At 46.4% G+C, this 18,459-nt stretch overlaps 1 protein-coding gene across 17 annotated transcripts in view; it reads left to right on the top strand.

Moving 5' to 3' along the window:
• Positions 1-9,825: 9,825 nt before the first annotated feature.
• The window catches only part of NCAM1 (neural cell adhesion molecule 1), a 312,774-nt gene continuing 304,140 nt past the window's right edge, over positions 9,826-18,459 (top strand). For 4 of the 17 annotated variants that reach the window (XM_040483020.1, XM_040483021.1, XM_040483022.1 and 1 more), the window contains exon 1: positions 9,833-10,154. In XM_040483020.1, the coding sequence (XP_040338954.1) occupies positions 10,103-10,154 (52 nt within the window). In that variant the 5' untranslated portion in view covers positions 9,833-10,102. Of the gene's footprint in view, positions 10,155-18,459 lie in introns of all 17 variants that reach the window. The other 13 variants (XM_040483018.1, XM_040483019.1, XM_040483025.1 and 10 more) reach the window with 7 other exon arrangements.

An 18,459-nucleotide genomic window follows, 5' to 3' on the forward strand; every position in this document is an offset into this window, starting at 1 on the left:
AGTTTTGTTCAAGGAAATGAACAGAAGTGGCCCTTTTTGGATGGAAAAGTCCACAGCCTGAATATGATTTGTCTCAGTCCTCTTTCCCTTCCCTCCTCCTTCTGTGATTATGGAAGATGGAGCCACCTTCAAATGTGGTCTCCAGGGAGGACAACACAGTGTCCTCAGTGTCCCTGGTGAAGACAGCATAGAAGAGAATCCGTAACTCACATAACATGACCTTTGTTATTTTTTAGCCACTGAGACTTGGGAGTTGGCTGTAATCTCCTTCAGAAATCTGTTCGTTATCCTGACAGGTATTGGGGTGGGCAGGCCCCAGCTCAGGCTCTTGGACAAATTATAGAACTTACACCACCTCAGAGGGTCACGTAAGAATAAAACAAAAGTATGTGAGCAAAGTAGTTGGCTCAGAGAATGCGTGTAACAATGTTTACCTCCTTGGTCTTTCCCCATCTTCCTTTACCTCTGAGAAGAGAGCTGGCACTTTGTTTATCACCTGATTGTGCCATGAATAGGAATATAGAATGGAATGTGGGGGGGGGGGGGTGCTTGAATAAATGTATAGAAACAGTTAGATGTATTTGCAGAGTGACTTATTTAAAAAACCTTTTAGCAATGACTTTGCAATGTGAACATTCTTTTATTCTGCATGCTTCCTCACAGCACGCTTTCCAAGGCACAGACAAGGAGGCAGGTTGGATGAGGAAGGGAGGAGGACACAGTTCTGGGATTTTGACTGTGGCTCAGCCAGTTGCTAGCCCAAGTGACCCTGGACTGAATGGGACAATTTGTAGCATCCTGAGTGTGGAGGTGACAGTGGCCCCATTGACCTCTGCATCATCCAGACCTCTTCTGGAGTCCTGAGCTCTGTTCTGAACATCATTTTGGAGAGAGAAACGTTAATGGACTGGAATGAGCACAATTGGTAGGTGATGGGGGCAAGAATTAGGACAGATCAAAATTCGGACAAGTCAGGAAGTGACTGTTTCCTGCTCTCAAGTCCTGGTGCTGTTGTAAGGTAAACTGAACATAGAAACTATTTTGCTCTTGATACTTTAGTGGACCAAGTGTGTCCAACTGTTGCCATCTGCTAAACCAGAGACTGTACTATGACCCAGGGACATAGCCCATGGCATTTTTCATAAGAGCAGTAATATCCTCTTTCACTTGCTTAGAAATCATAGAGAGGGAAAAGCAACCTGGAATTATCTAGCAAACAGAAAGACGCAAAATCAGGGGTATGGAATTTTGTCCCCCCTTTTCATCATAGGCAAAGCCAGAAGGAAACAAGCTTTAGAAAGGAGGAACAGAAGACTACAGAGGAAGAGAGGAGGGAGTTATGAGCCATGGAGCCAGGGACCAGGACACTACAGACATCTGCTATGCCAGAGCCTGGAGAGGCACTGAGATACCAGAGGAAGCTACTCTGGACATGGGCTTGCTGCCAGTAAACAGGATGGAACCGATGAGAAAGGAGAATCTTTTCAGTTAATTAAGGACAGAAGCGTCAGAACAAGAAAGATTGGTTTCAAAGCTTGGCTTGGGATATCGAGACCAAAGTCTCTGTGAAAGACAGCTTAAGATGAAATGTGACTTGACTCGTTAGGCCTGTAATTGTCTCCACTGTATACTTTGTTCTCTGAGTAACACTCACATGGTGGAAACATTAGCTTTTGCCACATTCAAGACAAGTGGTCCAGAAAGAAGTTACTAATGACATTTATTCGTCAATCCCACCATAAGCATTGAACACCTGTTATGTGCCAGGTGACAAGCTGGGTGCTGGTGATACAGAAATTAAAATGGAAGTCTTTGTCCTGAAGGAAGTCACAGGCTAGTGGCGGAGATGGATTCAGAAATAGGTGATGAGACTGTAATGTAGTAGGTCAGTAGCAAGGATGGAGGTGGGCCCGAGGGATTCCTGGAAGCATCTGGGAAGAGCACTAGCCCAGAGGAAATGAGAAGTGAGAGGTGGGAAGCTCGGGCAAGAGACGACGACCTTATGATAAAGACTTAGAGGACGAGCAGAAGTCAGCCAGCAACCAGCGGGCGCCCAGGCAGGATGGTGTGTGTGGTGACACAGGTCTGCAAGGGGCAGAGGAAGAGACAGGAGGGGAGAATGGGAAGGGGCCCAGTGGCTCTTGGACTTCAACTGAGGAAAACGGGGAGCCATTCAAGGCTTTTCTGTGGGGAAGTGACACTTGCAGCTTTTCACAAATATCCGTTTTAGGCTCTGGAGGTTGGGGAAGGTGGATCTGAAGGGGGTGGGTGGAGGCAGGAAGATCAGCTGGAAGCTGGAGCTGCAGCTCCCAGGAGATAAGATAGTAGCCAAACTGCAGCCATGGAGCTGGGAAGAGCCCTGGACCAAAATCTCAGGATGAAGCGAGCCTCGAGCCCTTTCTTGGTTTGTTTATTGATGCCATTCTTTCGGGCAAACATCTGGAGTGACATTTATGGTGAGGTGGGGAGGGCAGGGCAGGGCAACTCTGATCAGAGGTCTGGTGTTTGTCACATTTCTCTCCCCTGCTCAGAGAGGCCCTGAGTGGAATCTTCCTTTGTGATTGCTTCTTTACTGATGCAAGGATAGATAGTGATTGGGGGGAGCATCACGTCCTGGAACATGCCTGGCTCATTCCATGGTTCTTGCTGATGCAACAGGAAGTGTCTCTTTCAAAGACAGTGGGTAGAATGAATGTTGTGTCTCCTTGAAGCTCCCAGGCCCTCATGCACCCAAGGGGTAGAGGAGCAAGGAGAAACATGGCAGCCGGTCTTCTGAAGGTGAGCTTATGGGTCATTTAGACCCATACTGACTTCAAACTCAGAGTTCTTTGAGATACCCTAACTAGTGTAAATCCAGCAACACCACCCTTTTGGGGACTCTCTTCAGGATGGACCTAGAGGATTCTCAAGACAGATGCAATGCAGTCGCACTGTCAAGGACAGGAACACTTTGGCTCCTCTTGCAAAGAGGTGGTGTGGCAGTAGTGGTGGTAGTAACAGGGTGATTGCCTTTGCCTTCCATAGTGAATGCTGGCCATCTGTTCCTCCCCTTCACTCCTCTCTCACTCTCCAGGGTGCTTGTGCCCAGGTGAGAAAGTGCCACCAGTGGGCACAGGTCCATGGACAGAGCCCCTCTCTGGCTCTAATGACACACATGAGCCTGGAGGGACCTAAATTTAGTGTTGGCTCTGCCCCCTAGGCTCCTTTCTGTGGTTCTGGGATTGATGCCTCATGGCCTTTTGGGGTGTGACCAAGGGAAGCAGTACAACCAGAGAATACACAGAGGTCTAAAGGGGAGGAGAATGGACAGAATTAATCCTGAGAAGTGTAGACAGTAGGAAGAAAAGGAAAATATTTCTCTCCTCTTACCCAAGTATTGATGCCACTGAATCTTCTGGAGCGTTAGTTGTCCATAACTACTTTGGCAATTATTCAGAAAGGGCAGCGATGTCCTAGCTCACACCTTAAAATAAGACCAGTTTCTACTTGTGAATAGCTAATCATTGAGTGCTGCACTTCTGTGCCCTGATCAGTCCCCCAGTGTCTTTCTATTATCACAGAAGCTCCAAGGGATGACCAGAGAGTCTCTTATTATTGTTAGCGCTAACATTCATTAGGCCCTCACTTGGAGCCCAGCATGTGAATCTGTTCTGGGAAGTGTTGCTAATGACCCTCTTAATCTCCAGATCTGGTGGACACTCTTCTCTGTCCTCATTTTACTTAGCTTCTCAGCACCACTCATCAGGGACACATCCTTCCTTTTGACAGGTCTTTCCTGTCTTGGTCCTGAGACTCATCTCTCCCAGATGGCCTCCTCTTGGTCTTTTTACTGGTTCTGCTTTCTGCACCTAAACCCCCTAAAACTGGCATTTCTCAGGATTGGGTCTGTACCGTCCCCTTCTCTCTCCACCTTTCTGGCTCGGCGATCTCATCCTTCCACGTGGCTTTAGATGACACGAGTGCTCATGGCCCCAAAATTCGGATCTCCTGCTAACATCTTCTGCTAAGACTTGATATCTCCACATGGGGGTCCACAGGTGGTTGTAACTTGTCCAGAATCCCCTCCTCTCCAAACATGTTCTCCGAGCGTGCTCGGCATCCTGACTTCTCTCTCCTCCTCGCATCCTTCAGCAATCTCTGCTCATCTCCATCTCCTGCCACCCCTCCCCGACCTCCACCCTCTCTTCCTGGGATTTCTGCAATGGTTTCTAACTGGGCTCCCCGCACCCTCTCCTGTCTCCCTATCAACCATTCTCCACATAGCATTCAGAGTGGTTATTAAATCATGTAAAACAACTCATGTCACTCTGCTGCTGAAAGTCCTCCAGGGGCTTTCTTTGAACTTTGAATAAAATTCAAACTCCTTACTTGAGCCTTCAAGGTGGCTCCTATGTGCTGCTTACCTCCTGTCCCTCCTCCCATCGCTTTTTCCATCCCAGCCACTCACATGCTATTAGTTTCTAGAACCAGCCGGTTTTTCTGACCTCAAGGTCTTGGCACATTCTTCGAAAGCACCTCCTCTTGTCCCTTCCATGCCTGGGCACTTCTCAGTCTTTAGGTGGCAACTTACCTGTCGCCTGTCCCCAGGGAAGCCTGCCTTGATGTCACATATATCTCTGCTGTCATTCTTTATTCAGAGAATCCTGGTTATTTCCTTCAGGATCCTAATGACCGTTTATAATGGTTTATCCTCTCTTTGTTTGGTTGTTGGTCTTCTTGATAAGCCTTGTAAACATGTGTGTTCTGTTCATCTTCTTTTTATCCCTGACTACTAACACAGTGTATGTCATAGGTGTTCAATATATACCCGTTGAATGAAAGAGTGTCAGGCCTGCGCTAAGCCCTCTGTGTACATTCTTGTAATTAACATTCATAAGAAGTCTGAAAGACAGATGCTGTTCTAATCCCATTTTATGAGCAAGAAAAACAAGGTTTGCAGGTATGAAATAATTTGCCCAGATCCACAGAGCTTACAGGTGGAGAAGCTAGGATTTGAACTTGGAATGTCATATTGCAGGACGTGAGCACTTACCCACTTCACTTTTTTCCACTGGGGTGTGTAGGAGGTTGTATAAGAGGAAAAAGGAAGTTATTATGTCTCCAACATTAGCTCAGTCCTACTCTGAGATTTGTAAGATCATGACATGGAAATCTTGGCTCCTTTTTCCAGTCTGCTAAATCACCTGTTTCAGAGGATTAAAAAAAATTTTTTTAATGTTTATTTATTTTTGAAAGAGATATGAGAGAGAGAGAGAGAGAGAGAGAGAGAGAGAGAGAGAATGAATATGGGGGAGGGGCAGAGAAAGAGGAAGACACAGAATCCGAAGCAGGCTCTAGGCTCTGAGCTGTCAGTACAGAGCCTGATGCTTGCCTCGAACCCACGAACCGTGAGATCATGACCTGAGCTGAATACTGGCATTTCACAGACTGAACTACCCAGGTGCCCCTCAGAGGATTTTTTTTAAAAAGGACCAAACAGGGAAATAAGGCAGCCCGGGGTCTGCATTCAGTTCAGCACCAAGAAACCATTTAAACCCATCTTTCCTTTGTTAGCTCACTGTAACTTCTCTACATTGCCACACATTTCACAGCCTGATTCTTGTGACTGGATCCCACTTCATGTCTCCATATCTACATGGAAAAGAACAGCTCACCCAAGTGGGCATGTTGTGACAGGTAGTCCCTTGTGACTCAGTTTCCCATAGCTGTGCAGTGAGATACCTAAAGCATATTCATCTCCAAGATGTCCACAAGGCTCTAATACTAGCCCAGATATCAACTCTGGGCAGAGTAGAAAACAGCACACCTCAATCTTTACCAAAATATCAATGACTTTTTTATTGCAGAAATAGAAAAGTCATCCTAAAATTCATAAGGATTCTCATGGGGTCCTGAATAGCCAAATTAATCTTGAAAAAGAAGAACAATGTTGGACGTCTCACATTTCCTGATTTAAAAGCTTACTGCAAAGCTATGGTAATCAATACAATGTGGTATCAGTGTAAAGATAGACTGTAGACCAATAGAATAGACTAGAGAGTTCAGAAATAAGTTCTTGCATGTATAATCAAATGATTTTTGACTGGAACTTTTTCCCCAAGATACATTTTGCCCATGCCATATAAGGAAGGCAGTACCTGGGATATCTGTGAGTCTTGCAATCCTGCCTGGGGTTTCCTTTTCAGCACCAAGAGGAAAGAAACCCTAAGTGGGGAAGAGTGCCAGTGGGAGCACTTTGCTCTAGACTGATTCATTTCTCAAGTAATCTAACTGAGACCCTTAGACCCTTAGAGGGGTTCAGCAACGGATGGAATGTACTTTAGAACCTAACACAAACATTGTCGTATTAAAAAAGAAGAAAAGAAGGTCTCCATTCAAACCTCCTTTCCCCTCAAGCTTGCCTTCCTGTCCTTGTGCCATTACCATACTGCTCCTTAAGAGAGTAGTCTACACTCCCTGCTTCTTCTTCCTGGACAAGCCACCTTTTCATTTCCTGGGACAGTGATGATTTCCTTCCCCCACCATTCCATAATGTTCTCTCTGCTAATGACTTTCCAATAGTCAAATCCAGAGAACTTTTAAATCATCAGCTTACTTGTTTCAATTTTCTGACCATCCCTCTGACCACATTTTCACTGCTTGTTTGGCAATTCCTTCTGCCCACCGCTTAAACATCGATGTTCTCTGGTGTGCTATGTCTCAGACCTCTCTGATATGGGGACATCTTCCCTAGCTCCCCTACCCGAAATGTTAGTCCCTCCCCACCCCAGAACTCCCTATCCCCCATACCCCTCTCTATAGTTCTCCTTAACACATATCACCATAAGCATACCAGGTATTTATCAATTTATTTCTATCTTCCCCATAAAAATCGAAGTCCATGGAGGCAAAGATTCTGTTTTGTCCACAGCTATATCCCCAGTGACAGGCACTTAGCAGATACTTAATAAGTATTTGTTGAGTAAATGAAAGGAACTTTGATGTCTTCCTCTGCCTCAGATGGACCCCAGTCTTCAGGAAGTTCTTCAGTTCTGCTATTTTCATCTTAGAAATATTTCTCATATCTGTGCTCCTTTTGGCTTTCTTCCCCATTCACTGCCTTAGATTAGGACCTGTTACCCCTTGCTGGGGCTGCCTTGGTAGCCCATTTTCTGCTTTACCAGGAAAGCTCCTACTCTAAAGCACTGTGCCCAGTGGCTCCTTCCTCTCCCTCCTCGCCCAGATGTTCACAGGATAGATGCTCATTAATGTGTGTCTGACAGCCCCAGGACTCCCTCTGGGAAGAGACATCGGGGAGGACCACAGTTTTGTCCCATTTCAAAGTGGGGTTCAGGGAGGGACCGACTTGCAGAGCTCACAGAGATAGGCATTGATGAGTGGAGAAAGGACGAATTGGAGACAAGTGATGGGTCCTGTTGAAAGAACATGGGAGAGACCCATGCCATGTGGATTGGAATCACTGTGGGGCATAATTCTAGAATGAGTCATTACAACACAGATCAACAGACCCACAGGGCAGGGAGGGGCAGGAGAGAGAGAAAAAAAGAAATTCAATCATGCTGAAGTCAGATAGGATTTCTACACCTGCCTACGTTAGAAAGCTAAAAATAGGGACATTTGGGGAGAAAAAAATAGAAATCTTTTAATTCTAGTGACACGGGCTATAAGGAGGGAGGTTTTGAGAGAAGGGTGTGTCTCCCACTCTTGGTAAAATTAGAAATAGGAAAATTTTATTTTGGGTATTCCAACCTTCCCTTTTCCCCTTTTACCCTTCAGGCTTATTTTCTCTTTCTTTGCTATCAAATCTCTTTTTAGGAAAAGAGTCTGATACGTGGGACTTAATGTTATATGTTAGTAGTAGTAATTTTACATATTAATGGAAGCTTATATCTGAAGGTAAATATGCTTAAATATAGCCACCATTAGAAAAATCTATATGGTCCACTATATCCAGCACAGGACTAAAAACAGTGGTTGTTCAATAAATATTTATTGAAAGATGTTCAAAAAGCATTATTTATATGATCAAACTTTGGAAACCATATAAATATCCAACAAGGGGGAGACCATTGAAGAACCATTGGTATATAGAAATATTGCATAGCGATAAAAATATTTAGAATGTCTTTTTAATGGCCTGGGAAAATGCTTACAATGAAATGTTAGGGAAAATAAACAAGATTCCAGTTGCTACTATACTATGTCACTTCTAAAAATCAAATGCGTATACAAGGACAAAATCTGTGGGTATCTGGCATCTGGGATTTGGGGGGTATTTCTAGCTCCTCCTTTCTACTTTTCTGTATTTTTGAATTACTTATAATTGGCATGAGATAAGTATTTAAGCAATGACGTTGGAAAGATGGATTTGGGAAAGGAACTCTTTTTTAGGGGTCCCAGAAGTCATAGCGTGCTGGTGTGGCTCTCATGGTCTAACACGTGGGAGGAGACAGGAAGGAGATACCAGCCTCTCTGGTAATGGAGATTGGCTGTTTGGCTAGTGGAGGATGGGATTTTAAAGAGCGGTACAACTGTGGAGAGCCTGACCTTTAAAGAAAAAGGGAGTGCTTGGTAATATTGATGCATTGGTGCTTTGAACGTGGCAGCCTTCCTCTGGGAGGGTCACTGTGCTGGGCTAATAAGCTAGTCCAGCATCTAGAACAATTTGTGCTCCTGATTCTTCTTCAAATTTTGTTTCTTTTTTTTTTTTTTCAACGTTTATTTATTTTTGGGACAGAGAGAGACAGAGCATGAACGGGGGAGGGGCAGAGAGAGAGGGAGACACAGAATCGGAAGCAGGCTCCAGGCTCTGAGCCATCAGCCCAGAGCCCGACGCGGGGCTCGAACTCACGGAACGCGAGATCGTGACCTGGCTGAAGTCGGACGCTTAACCGACTGCGCCACCCAGGCGCCCCTCAAATTTTGTTTCTTAAACACTCAAGCCTTGCTCAGGTGCTGAGACATGTTTATTTCCCCCCTGCTCCCCCACCCTCTTCTATATAAAATACAATTGTAAGATTAACTGAAACCCTCTGTGCGTACCTCAGTGATATCCTACGTGAATAGCTTTAAGAATTGAGGTTCTGTGCCATTATAAGAAAAAATTAATATCCAGTATCTCGCCTGTACCATAAAATCTACGTAAAAGGCTCAGTGATCTTCCTAAAGAGACCACAGATTTCAGCATTCATAAACAAGAAAACATTTCCTTCGGTTATTTCTGGAAATTCCTTCCAAACATCTGCGTTTTCTTCAAACTTAAGTAGCTTCCCACCTCCTTCCCCTGAGATCTGTTGCCACTCTGTGGGAGAGTAAACTTCATAGCCAGTTTAAAACAAACAAACAAACAAACAAACAAACCCAAAGGAAAACCCTGCACTAGCAGTCTATCTCCATCCCTCTCCAAATTTCTAATTTCCTGCACTTAAAAAAAAAAAAAAAAAAAAAAAAAAAGTCCTAAGCTATCCTGTGTTTCAAGGATCTTAGGATCTAAATGGAGAGATTGGACGACTTTGAAAACCTAACCAAACCTAAGATTGTGTATTTATTATTTACTGTTATTAAAATATCCACCTTCCCAACTAAGGAAGGCTGGGTGGCAGGAGGGACCGTGGAGGCGTGGGGGAGAAGTGTGAAAAGAAATCCCAGCTCTGCCTGAAGACTGCGTGAGAAAGAGCCCGACTCCTCCAGCAGCTCCAGGCCGCGTTTTGCAGGCGGCCGCATCTGCCTCCCCTGTCTCTCTTACCTCCTTGATGTTCGGCACTATTTGTGGCCAGCGTGGTGGAAGGACACAGTGAGGTTCTCACCCCCGCCCCCCCGCCCCCCGCTTCCATCCCCAGTTCCATCAAAGCGAACCCGGGCCAGCGCAAGGATCTCCGAGTTGCGAGTGTGCTGAGGCTGGGACTGTCACTCATTCTCCGATCAGCGCGTGAACGCAGCTCGGCAAGCCGCTGGCAGGAAACAATTCTGCAAAAATAATCATACTCAGCCTGGCAATTGTCTGCCCCTAGGTCTGTGGCTCTGCCGCCGTCCACACTCTCTGCAAGGGGGGGGGCACAGAATTTACCGCGGCAAGAACGTCCCTCCCAGCCAGCAGATTACAATGCTGCAAACTAAGGATCTCATCTGGACTTTGTTTTTCCTGGGAACTGCAGGTACATTTTGAAATTATGATTATTCTCAGTCTGATGTACTGATCACCCCCTCCCCCCTCCTCCTCCCACGAGGACACTGGTATTTGGGGTGGCTTTACGTGGAATGCTAAGGGTGGTCATTGTCGTTGAGCCGAGGAAGGAGCGCGTAGCCCTTGCTGCCCCGCCGAGCCCTGCGCTCTCCGGGGCTGCGCCGGACCGGGGCTGCCTACCAGCGCCGCGAGCACCGGACGCGCCTCCGGCGCGCCCGCCCTTCCCACTTTGTGTGCCCGCAACGCGGGAGCCGAGCCGCCTGCTCCCGGGGACGGGGACGCTCCCGGGGACGCTGTGGCCGCACCGGTGCTGGGCAGCGCTCCTTCCCAAAGCGGGCGGCGGGGCGGGGTTGCCGCGGCTCAGAGGTGCTGCTGCGCGGGCTCAGGTTCCGCGGGGCAGGGGCTCGTGAGCCCCGGTCCCGGGAAGAGTGAACAATAAGGCAGGGGCGGCTGCCCCATCGTTATTTCCCTGGGTCTAATAAAGTGGGGCTCGCCGCCGTCGCGCCCAGCCCCCCCCCCCTCCTGCCCGGGGTGAATAACGGTTTGCAAAATGAGGCGAAAATGGGCAGAATCTCAGGGCTGTGTGGCCGTTCTTGCACCCCCGTCGATATGACGTTAGTTTTTCATTTGCCAATTCGCTGGTTACTTGCAAAGCCTGCTCTCGGCCGGGAGCACGGAGGGATGGGAGGGCCGAGCGCCGCGTTTTGACAGGAGGAAGTGCGGAGGGGCGGAGGGCGAGGAGGGCGTGATCGGGCTGCCTGGTGTGTGTGTGCGCGTGTGTGTGTGCACGCGCGCGTGTGCCTTCACACTCACCGCGAGCCCCGTGTTGCACGGTGCGCGAGAAGAATGGCAGGTAGCCACCCGCAGCACCTCGCCTAGCCTCCTTTCTTTGGGCGAGGTTCCTGAATCTAGCAAAGTGTGAACAATAGGGAGCTGAGGAGGAGATAGTCGAGGGATGCTGCCGCGCGGGTGGCGGGGGCTGCGCCGCCGCCCAGAAAACCTCGGTGGCCGGCCGGGAGGGAGGTTCATTTCATTTAGGGTATTTCCACCCCGGCCTCCCTGGGAGATTCTTCTGTGCTCGCCCAACGTCCCCTCCAGCTGCTCTCCACACCCCACCCCACCCAGGGATTTGCGCTCTGGCATGGATGGTCGGGAAGGAGGAAGAAATGGATCAGGGGCCTCAGAGAGCTGGGTGGGGTGGGCGCACATTCCGGGAGGGGGGCGTGTGCCGGGAAGCGCCCGGGGAGAGCAGAGCAGAGGGGACGGTGAGTCCCGGCGGCCGCTGCCAGGTGCCGCCTCTGCTACCCTAGACGGCGGAGCCCGGGTTGGGGAGCGCTCGGGGTGGGCCCTCCCCGGGCGGCACGGGAGTAGCCCCGGCCACCGCCTCCAGCCAACTCGGGTCCCTTTCCCATGGCGACCAATCAGAGCGAGGCTGGCTGGGCGGGAAGCCGTGAGAGGCTTTTATTGCGGCGCGGGTGGCGGCCCAGAGCTGCCAGGACCGTCTCCCGGTGTTCCAGCCTAACGGTCATGCTCGCCCCCCCGCCAGGAGAAACCCCGCCCCGCAGCCCTGAGGGAAGAAGATGGAGCCCAGGTGCCCCCAGGAGGTCCGGCCCGCCCATGCTCGCCCACTCGAGCCTCTGTCACGCAGCCCCGGGGCGTCCCTTCCGCCCCCCAGCGTGCACACTCTGCCCGTGTCTTCCCGGACCGAGCTTGTAGCCTGGGAGGGCGCAGTGGCTGGGAGCATCGACTCGCGCGTGCGCCGACCGGCCTGCTGCGGGCCGGGGGCGAGGCTGGGGGTGGGGCCGAGGGGGGTTGAGGGGACCCTCAGCCGCCGGACGGCCCTGCGCGGCAGGTCGCTGGTCCCTCCGCCACCTGGCCGGGGCCGCACCGGACTTGCCCTTTTCTGTGGTGCCGGCTGGTCTCCGTGCGTGCCCTCCTCCCCTCGAGGTGGGGGCGTGGCCATGGAGACCTGCTCTTTGGGGGGCCTTTGGGAGGGATCGCTGGGCAACCTTTCCACCACCGTGAAGGGTGTAACCTTCTGTGTTGGGATGTGCGGGCAGGCGCAGGCTAGTACCCGTCAAGGGAGTCCCGGATTGGGATACGGTGGCTGACCAGGCAAGGGTGGCATTCTGATCAGTGTTCCCTGGAGGGAAAGCGGCCTCAGTCCCGCCCTAGGACTGTGAGGATGGGGACAAGGCAGAACACTAAACGCACACAAGCTTGCCTAACAAAAGAAAGAAGTTGAACGGTTTTCCAAAGAGAAATCATTTTCCATTAAAATATTGATAATTCCACAGTTAAAAAAAATCAAAGCCTTCAAATCAAAGGGTCAGGGTGAAAATAAAAACAGTATTATATATACGTACGCACATATATGTAAATGTGTATACGTAGTAATAATTATTATAATAGTAACATTTTTATTTTTTCCTCAAATATATGTTCAGGGACAGTGGTAGTTCAGTCTCCGCGCTCTATACAGTACGTATGAAAATTTAAATACAACGTATGCTACCCTTAACACCAAAGGAAATCAGTCCTGCAGCCTGTCTCATTTTGGTATCTTTTGCTCTTTCCGAATAAGGTGAAAGGTTGTGGAATCACACAGCAAATTTGAGTTTATTCTAACAGCAGTTCTGGATGTTTTGTGGAAAAATGGAATGATTTGGAATGGTTAAGTCGTGTTTATCTGGCAATTTTACAATCCTCTTCCAATTTTACTTGCTAGAGTAGAGGAATGAATAGGACTGACTGGTTTTCTAACAAGGTAGCACTGATTAAGAACAAAGGACACCTTTGCTACCTCACAGAAGCGAGCTAGTAGGTATATGAGTACATACAACGTCCCTCACTAAATGAATCATCAAGGTGTGTTTCAGTCAGGTTTGCTGTGAGTACAATTATGCCGAGCTGTATTATTTTTGTTGATTTTTATTTGAAGGTCAGAAAGGTGTGTTTCTGAACAAAATGCAACTGAATATAATATAGTTGTACTGAAGAATGTGGAAGAAGTTGCACGACTCTATCCCAAACCCAGAAAGTTAATTTTTCTTTCGAGAAATATTAGCGTAGATTAAAATACTGGAAATAACTCAGAATTTGTTTAAAATTTAACACAGGTAGACACAAAAAGAATATAACGCAGACAGTGTGGAAGTGTGGCCTGTCCTTTATTTGTTTTTGAGTTACTATTCCTGCTGTGAAGGTTCTAAAGATCTACCAATCATGTTGCTTTCATTAGTCCAAAAATTTACATTTTTTTAAAGTCACTTTTTCAAGAAGCTTCCCCCCTCTTCCCTCAACAGATTGAATTTGTTGACTTTTTTTCCCAGGTATGTTTCCTCAGGATCTACTTTTTTAGAAGTAATACTGGAATAGCAGAAAATAGCAGAGCATAATCTTGCTCAATAAAGGAGGTTTATCCGAGTCTCTTTGCTAATTGTTTAAACTAAGGATTTGTTGACCTAACTGGTGAACTGTTTCTTGAGCTTGATAGTACAAGAATTAAGGCAGTAATTGTTTGCAAACCCCCCACCAAACCCAAAAATTATGGTATGGGTGTGGTCTTAGCAAGGGCTGTGGGTGCTTACTCAAGGCGACGGATCAGAGGGAGCAGTTAGTCACATGAAAACCTGTAATTCTAAGAGTTTTGCTTAGTGGTTCTCTTTGGAGTCCATTCATCATTAATCGAGTTCCTCAGATAGGTAATATGTAGTTTAATGTAAGTAATCTGTATCTATATTTTTCTGTCACAGGGAACAAGGTCTTAATTGCCTCTCAAAATAAATAGCACCATTTTCTCATTCAAAACCTAATCTTTACACATGACAGATGTTTTTGTTTGCTATGGAACTTGGTTTCTTAAATTATAGACAGCATCTTATAAACTTTACACTGCTTGAAATATGAAATATGGACTTGGGAATTTCTGATCCAACCACTTAATTTTTTAAGGTGACAAAGCCTCTACTTAATAGGAGTTTGATGAATTCCCCATATTTACGTCTTCAGTGTTAAAGCACCGTGGCTGCCCTCCAGACAGAAAGTGACTTCAATGCTACTGGCAGACCTCCAAAGATATTTTACAGACAGTCCTTCCTGTCTTTGTGCGAAATGAGTGATTGACTACCTGTTGCTAGCGAACAGTATGGACTTTCCCTGCCAATCTTGGGTTTGTGGTGATGGAGAGCAGAAGCAGTCGGCAGGGTGGAGAGAGATAGGGTCCCACCTGCCACTGCCAGTCTTCTGGGAACAGGCAGCCTGAGAGGAGACAAAGGCATGCAGAAAAGGCTCTCTGGTACTGTTTAAGTATTGAGTCTTAGAGCCCACAGATACTTCATGGTGTCAGGATAAATATTTTAATGTCACTTCCATAACTGATAACTCCTCAGTGTAGTGTTCTGACAAATGTATAAGCTAAGAAACATCTGGATCTTTAAAAGAAAGGGCAGCAAATTACAAATAGCATTTTACTAGTACTTAAAAATGGGTTACAAATCAGACAAGATTGGAACCATAAATCAACTGGCTATGTAGTAATAATGAGTACTTGAGTTTTGAAATAAAAAAGACTAAGGTTAAGGTTCCTTGAGTTAAAAAGAGGAGAAATGAGTAAAATTCAGAAGAGAGTTTCATACATGTCTTGAAATAGGTCTCTGAGCAATAGTGTAAGAGACGCCCTCTTAGGAAGACGGGGATGCCCAGGGACCCCTCTGAATCCTACGGATTAGGTGTCTACGAGGCCCAGAGTTTTTTCCTACGAGGAAACAACCCTAGTGAAACAGTCATTGATAATACAGGTCGATGTGCTTACTACAGTAGGGCAACAACATCCAGAAGTCCATCTGAAGGTCACAGTCATGTCATGTTTAGCCCTCTTTGTTATCAGTATTAACTCTCAATGCCAACCCTTAAAACCATTCACTGATGTAAAGGGATGTAAATTATTTGGCGTTGCTAGTGGTGTCATTATGCCCTTTCATTTCGCACTTTTGAAATGCTGTCTGTCTGCTGAAGATGCTCATTAGGGTCATTGCCTTTTGATGTTGGTCTCCGTGCCAAATGGCAGTCTTTCTGGCAGTTTCCATACATTACAGTTAAGGCGCTTTTAGGCCTTGTCTACACGCAGCCACTGATTTAACTGTTTTCAGCAAGGATGACACACTTCTACCTTCCTGCACTATTAATTTAGCTTCCGAGCAGTTGGAGACCAAAACACGACTACACTGAAAAGATAAGCCCTTTGCTCTGTCTTGTGTATGTGTGTTTTTTTTTTTTTGGGGGGGGGGGGGAAGAAAAGGTTTTAATGTACCTATTGTGCATTCTTTTTCTGCCAGATATATGTAAATATGTTTTCCTTTGAATTCAAAGACCACATCGCTGATAGGACTTGAAAGGCTTCTTTCTATTCCATTCTGTATTCTCACCCAGGATTTTCTGATTGGTAGCTGCCAACACTGGTCTGTTTTCTGTCGGTGTCATCCTTGAGATAACATGTGACAGGCCTTGGTATCTGATTACCTCATCCTTTAGGAATATCTATAGTAATGTCACAGCACTTGAGATTGTGTTACATTAGGTATTCCCTCCAACCGTTGATCACATATATTAATTGAGTTCCAGCTCTGTGGGCAATTACAAAGGACTGAGATGGAATACTTTTTGCTGGCAAGAAACCTAGAGGGTAGGATCACATAGAGTTTAAGAGGGAGCGGCCCACAACCCCAGGTTGAAAGCCCAGCTGTACATATCCCTTATTTGCCGTCCGATTTGGGGCAAGCCCTATAGCTTCCCTAAGTTTCAGCTTTCTCTTTCTGCCCCCATGTTAGAGTGGTGAATATATTAGAGATCACAGGACTTCAGTGCGTGTGAGCCGTGTTTATCGATGAGAAAGAGAGGTGTATATGGATCTAGAAAAACATAATATTCAGACATAGTGCTCTTTCCATGACCCAAAGAAGGATATTATGAGAACATGACTTCTTCAGTGACTAGAGCTTGACTTTAAAAAATCTTGAATATGCCTGCACTGTCATGTTGCTTGTGAATATGTTAGAGAGAAAAGTGATTCTCCTTATAAGGCTGAAAGCCATCAGCACAAAGGTTGATGTGGGTTTCATGGGGCCTGAAGGATGTGAAATTTTGAAGGGCCCGTTTAAGGAAAATAAAAAACTCTCCCACAAAATTTAGGAGATAAGTGACCATGAGAACATGTTGGCTTTGGGGCGCCTGGGTGGCTCAGTCGGTTGAGCATCCGACTTCAGCTCAGGTCATGATCTCATGGTCTGTGAGTTCAAGCCCTGCATCGGACTCTGTACTGACAGCTCAGAGCCTAGAGCCTGCTTCAGATTCTGTGTCTCCCTCTCTTTTGACCCTCCCCCATTCATGCGCGGTCTCTCTCTCTCTCTCTCTCTCAAAAATAAACATTAAAAAAAAAAATTAAACAAAAACATGTCGGCAGGTCCCCATGCCACACAGCCTTGGAAGGAGCCCATGTAATGTGGGGGCCCTGCAGACATCTGCCCTAGTGCCAGCAACTGTGTTTCGGTCTGCTTGAGTCCACTTGCTTCAGAAATAGGCTGACTGTTCCAGTTTGTCAAGCACGTGTCTCCTAAAGGTTGTTTGTGTAGTGCTTTGAAGATCAGAATCATACATCAAATCAAAATTGTTTTTAGAAAGAAGCCATTTGACCTCTTTATTTTACAGAAAATCTTAAGTGAGACTTGAGTCGATTTAATATTTCTCCCTGCTTATATTTTTGTAAATTACTATCTGGAATAAAATAAAGTAATTGCTATTATTATGCAAATGAGTCAGACATAAATGCTGGAAGGAAGTATTTTTGCCAACTAAAGACATATGCTGTGTTGGAAAAGAAACTCAGATTTTGTGTTAGCTATCTACAAGGAGAGAAACTGCATCGATAATCCCCATAATTATGTCTTAATCATCATCGTACAGTCCCAGACTTTTGCTCTGCATTCTATCATCCAGTCTTCATATCATTTGTTCACTAAATATTTATTGAGTGCGGTGTTCTGGGAATGCAGTGGTAAACATACATTGTCTCTGTCTTCATGGAACTTCCAGTCTAAGTGTGGAGGAATACAGACATTAAACCAGTAACATACATGCAATATTTATAATCCCATATTCTGATAAAGAAAAATAAGGACGGGAACAGGATACTCTAAAAGATTATTACAGGGATCCCACCTTTGTGTGGTTAGGGTGGGGTGAAGAGGTGACATTTACAAAACTCTGTGAAATAAGAACAGATGGTATTCTCATTTGAGACCTGGTTGATTGACTACTTAATTCAACAAACAGTGAATCACAACACCCATTTGTAAATTCCATTTAATTCAGCAAACTTTCCTGAAATCTTGACAAGGCCAAGTTGCTTCCAGATTGTTTTGGGTTTCAGATTATAAGGTCGAGGAAGCTATGCTTCTGCCTCTGGAGTTCACCATGTAGTGTGGGAGACAGACATACAATCCTTATAAGTAGAGACATGAATTAGATACCATTGGAGCACAGGGAAGAAAGCCATTAACTCTTCTTCAGACCCCCTTAAGCTGGGCCTGGGCCTCCACTGCCTGGAGCAGGAAGCAGAAGTGATTCAGGTGGTGGAGAGATGAATGCATAGGGTGATGCTGAGGGAACAGCATGGGGGGGGGGGTGCTTGGGGAGAAGTGGCCTGATAGTAGGGGGGAGAAAAGCTCTGTGAGGCCAGATTGTGTCAGGTCTTTAAATAGAAGCTGAGGCCGTGAAAATCTTAAGTAGTTTACAGGGGTGAACCTGGGACCATACGTGCATAGTTGACTCCATCTTCTCATGTTCTGAAGTGAGGACCATCTGAATACACACAGCATCAGGATGTGAATTTGCTTGGCGTCTGCCAGAAGTGAGGGAGTGGTGACTGGGCGGAGGGGCAAACCAAGAGCTTTGGGTCTGACAAGTCTAGTTTGAGTGCCCTCATTGTAAGTGACATTCTGTACCTTGCTGCACTTCTGGGCCTGCCTCCCTCTGTCTGTAGAATGGGGATCATGACACCTCCGTTGTGGGTTTTGGTGAGCTTAAATAAAATCTCATATGTAAAACAAGTTAGGCACTCAATATGTGCTTTTCAAAAGTTCATCTTGAACGGAGGTTTTCTTTGAAATGTTTAGGAATATGTGTACTGTGAATATGATGTGCAAAGTTCTGTCCTGGAGGCTGAGGGGGAAAACAATAATACCATACCAGTCCTACAGAAGCTTTCAGATGGTTGGGGA

This window comes from Herpailurus yagouaroundi, unplaced genomic scaffold (assembly GCF_014898765.1).
Source record: "Herpailurus yagouaroundi ecotype Mexico unplaced genomic scaffold, PumYag 161, whole genome shotgun sequence".
Taxonomy (NCBI): Eukaryota; Metazoa; Chordata; class Mammalia; order Carnivora; family Felidae; genus Herpailurus; species Herpailurus yagouaroundi.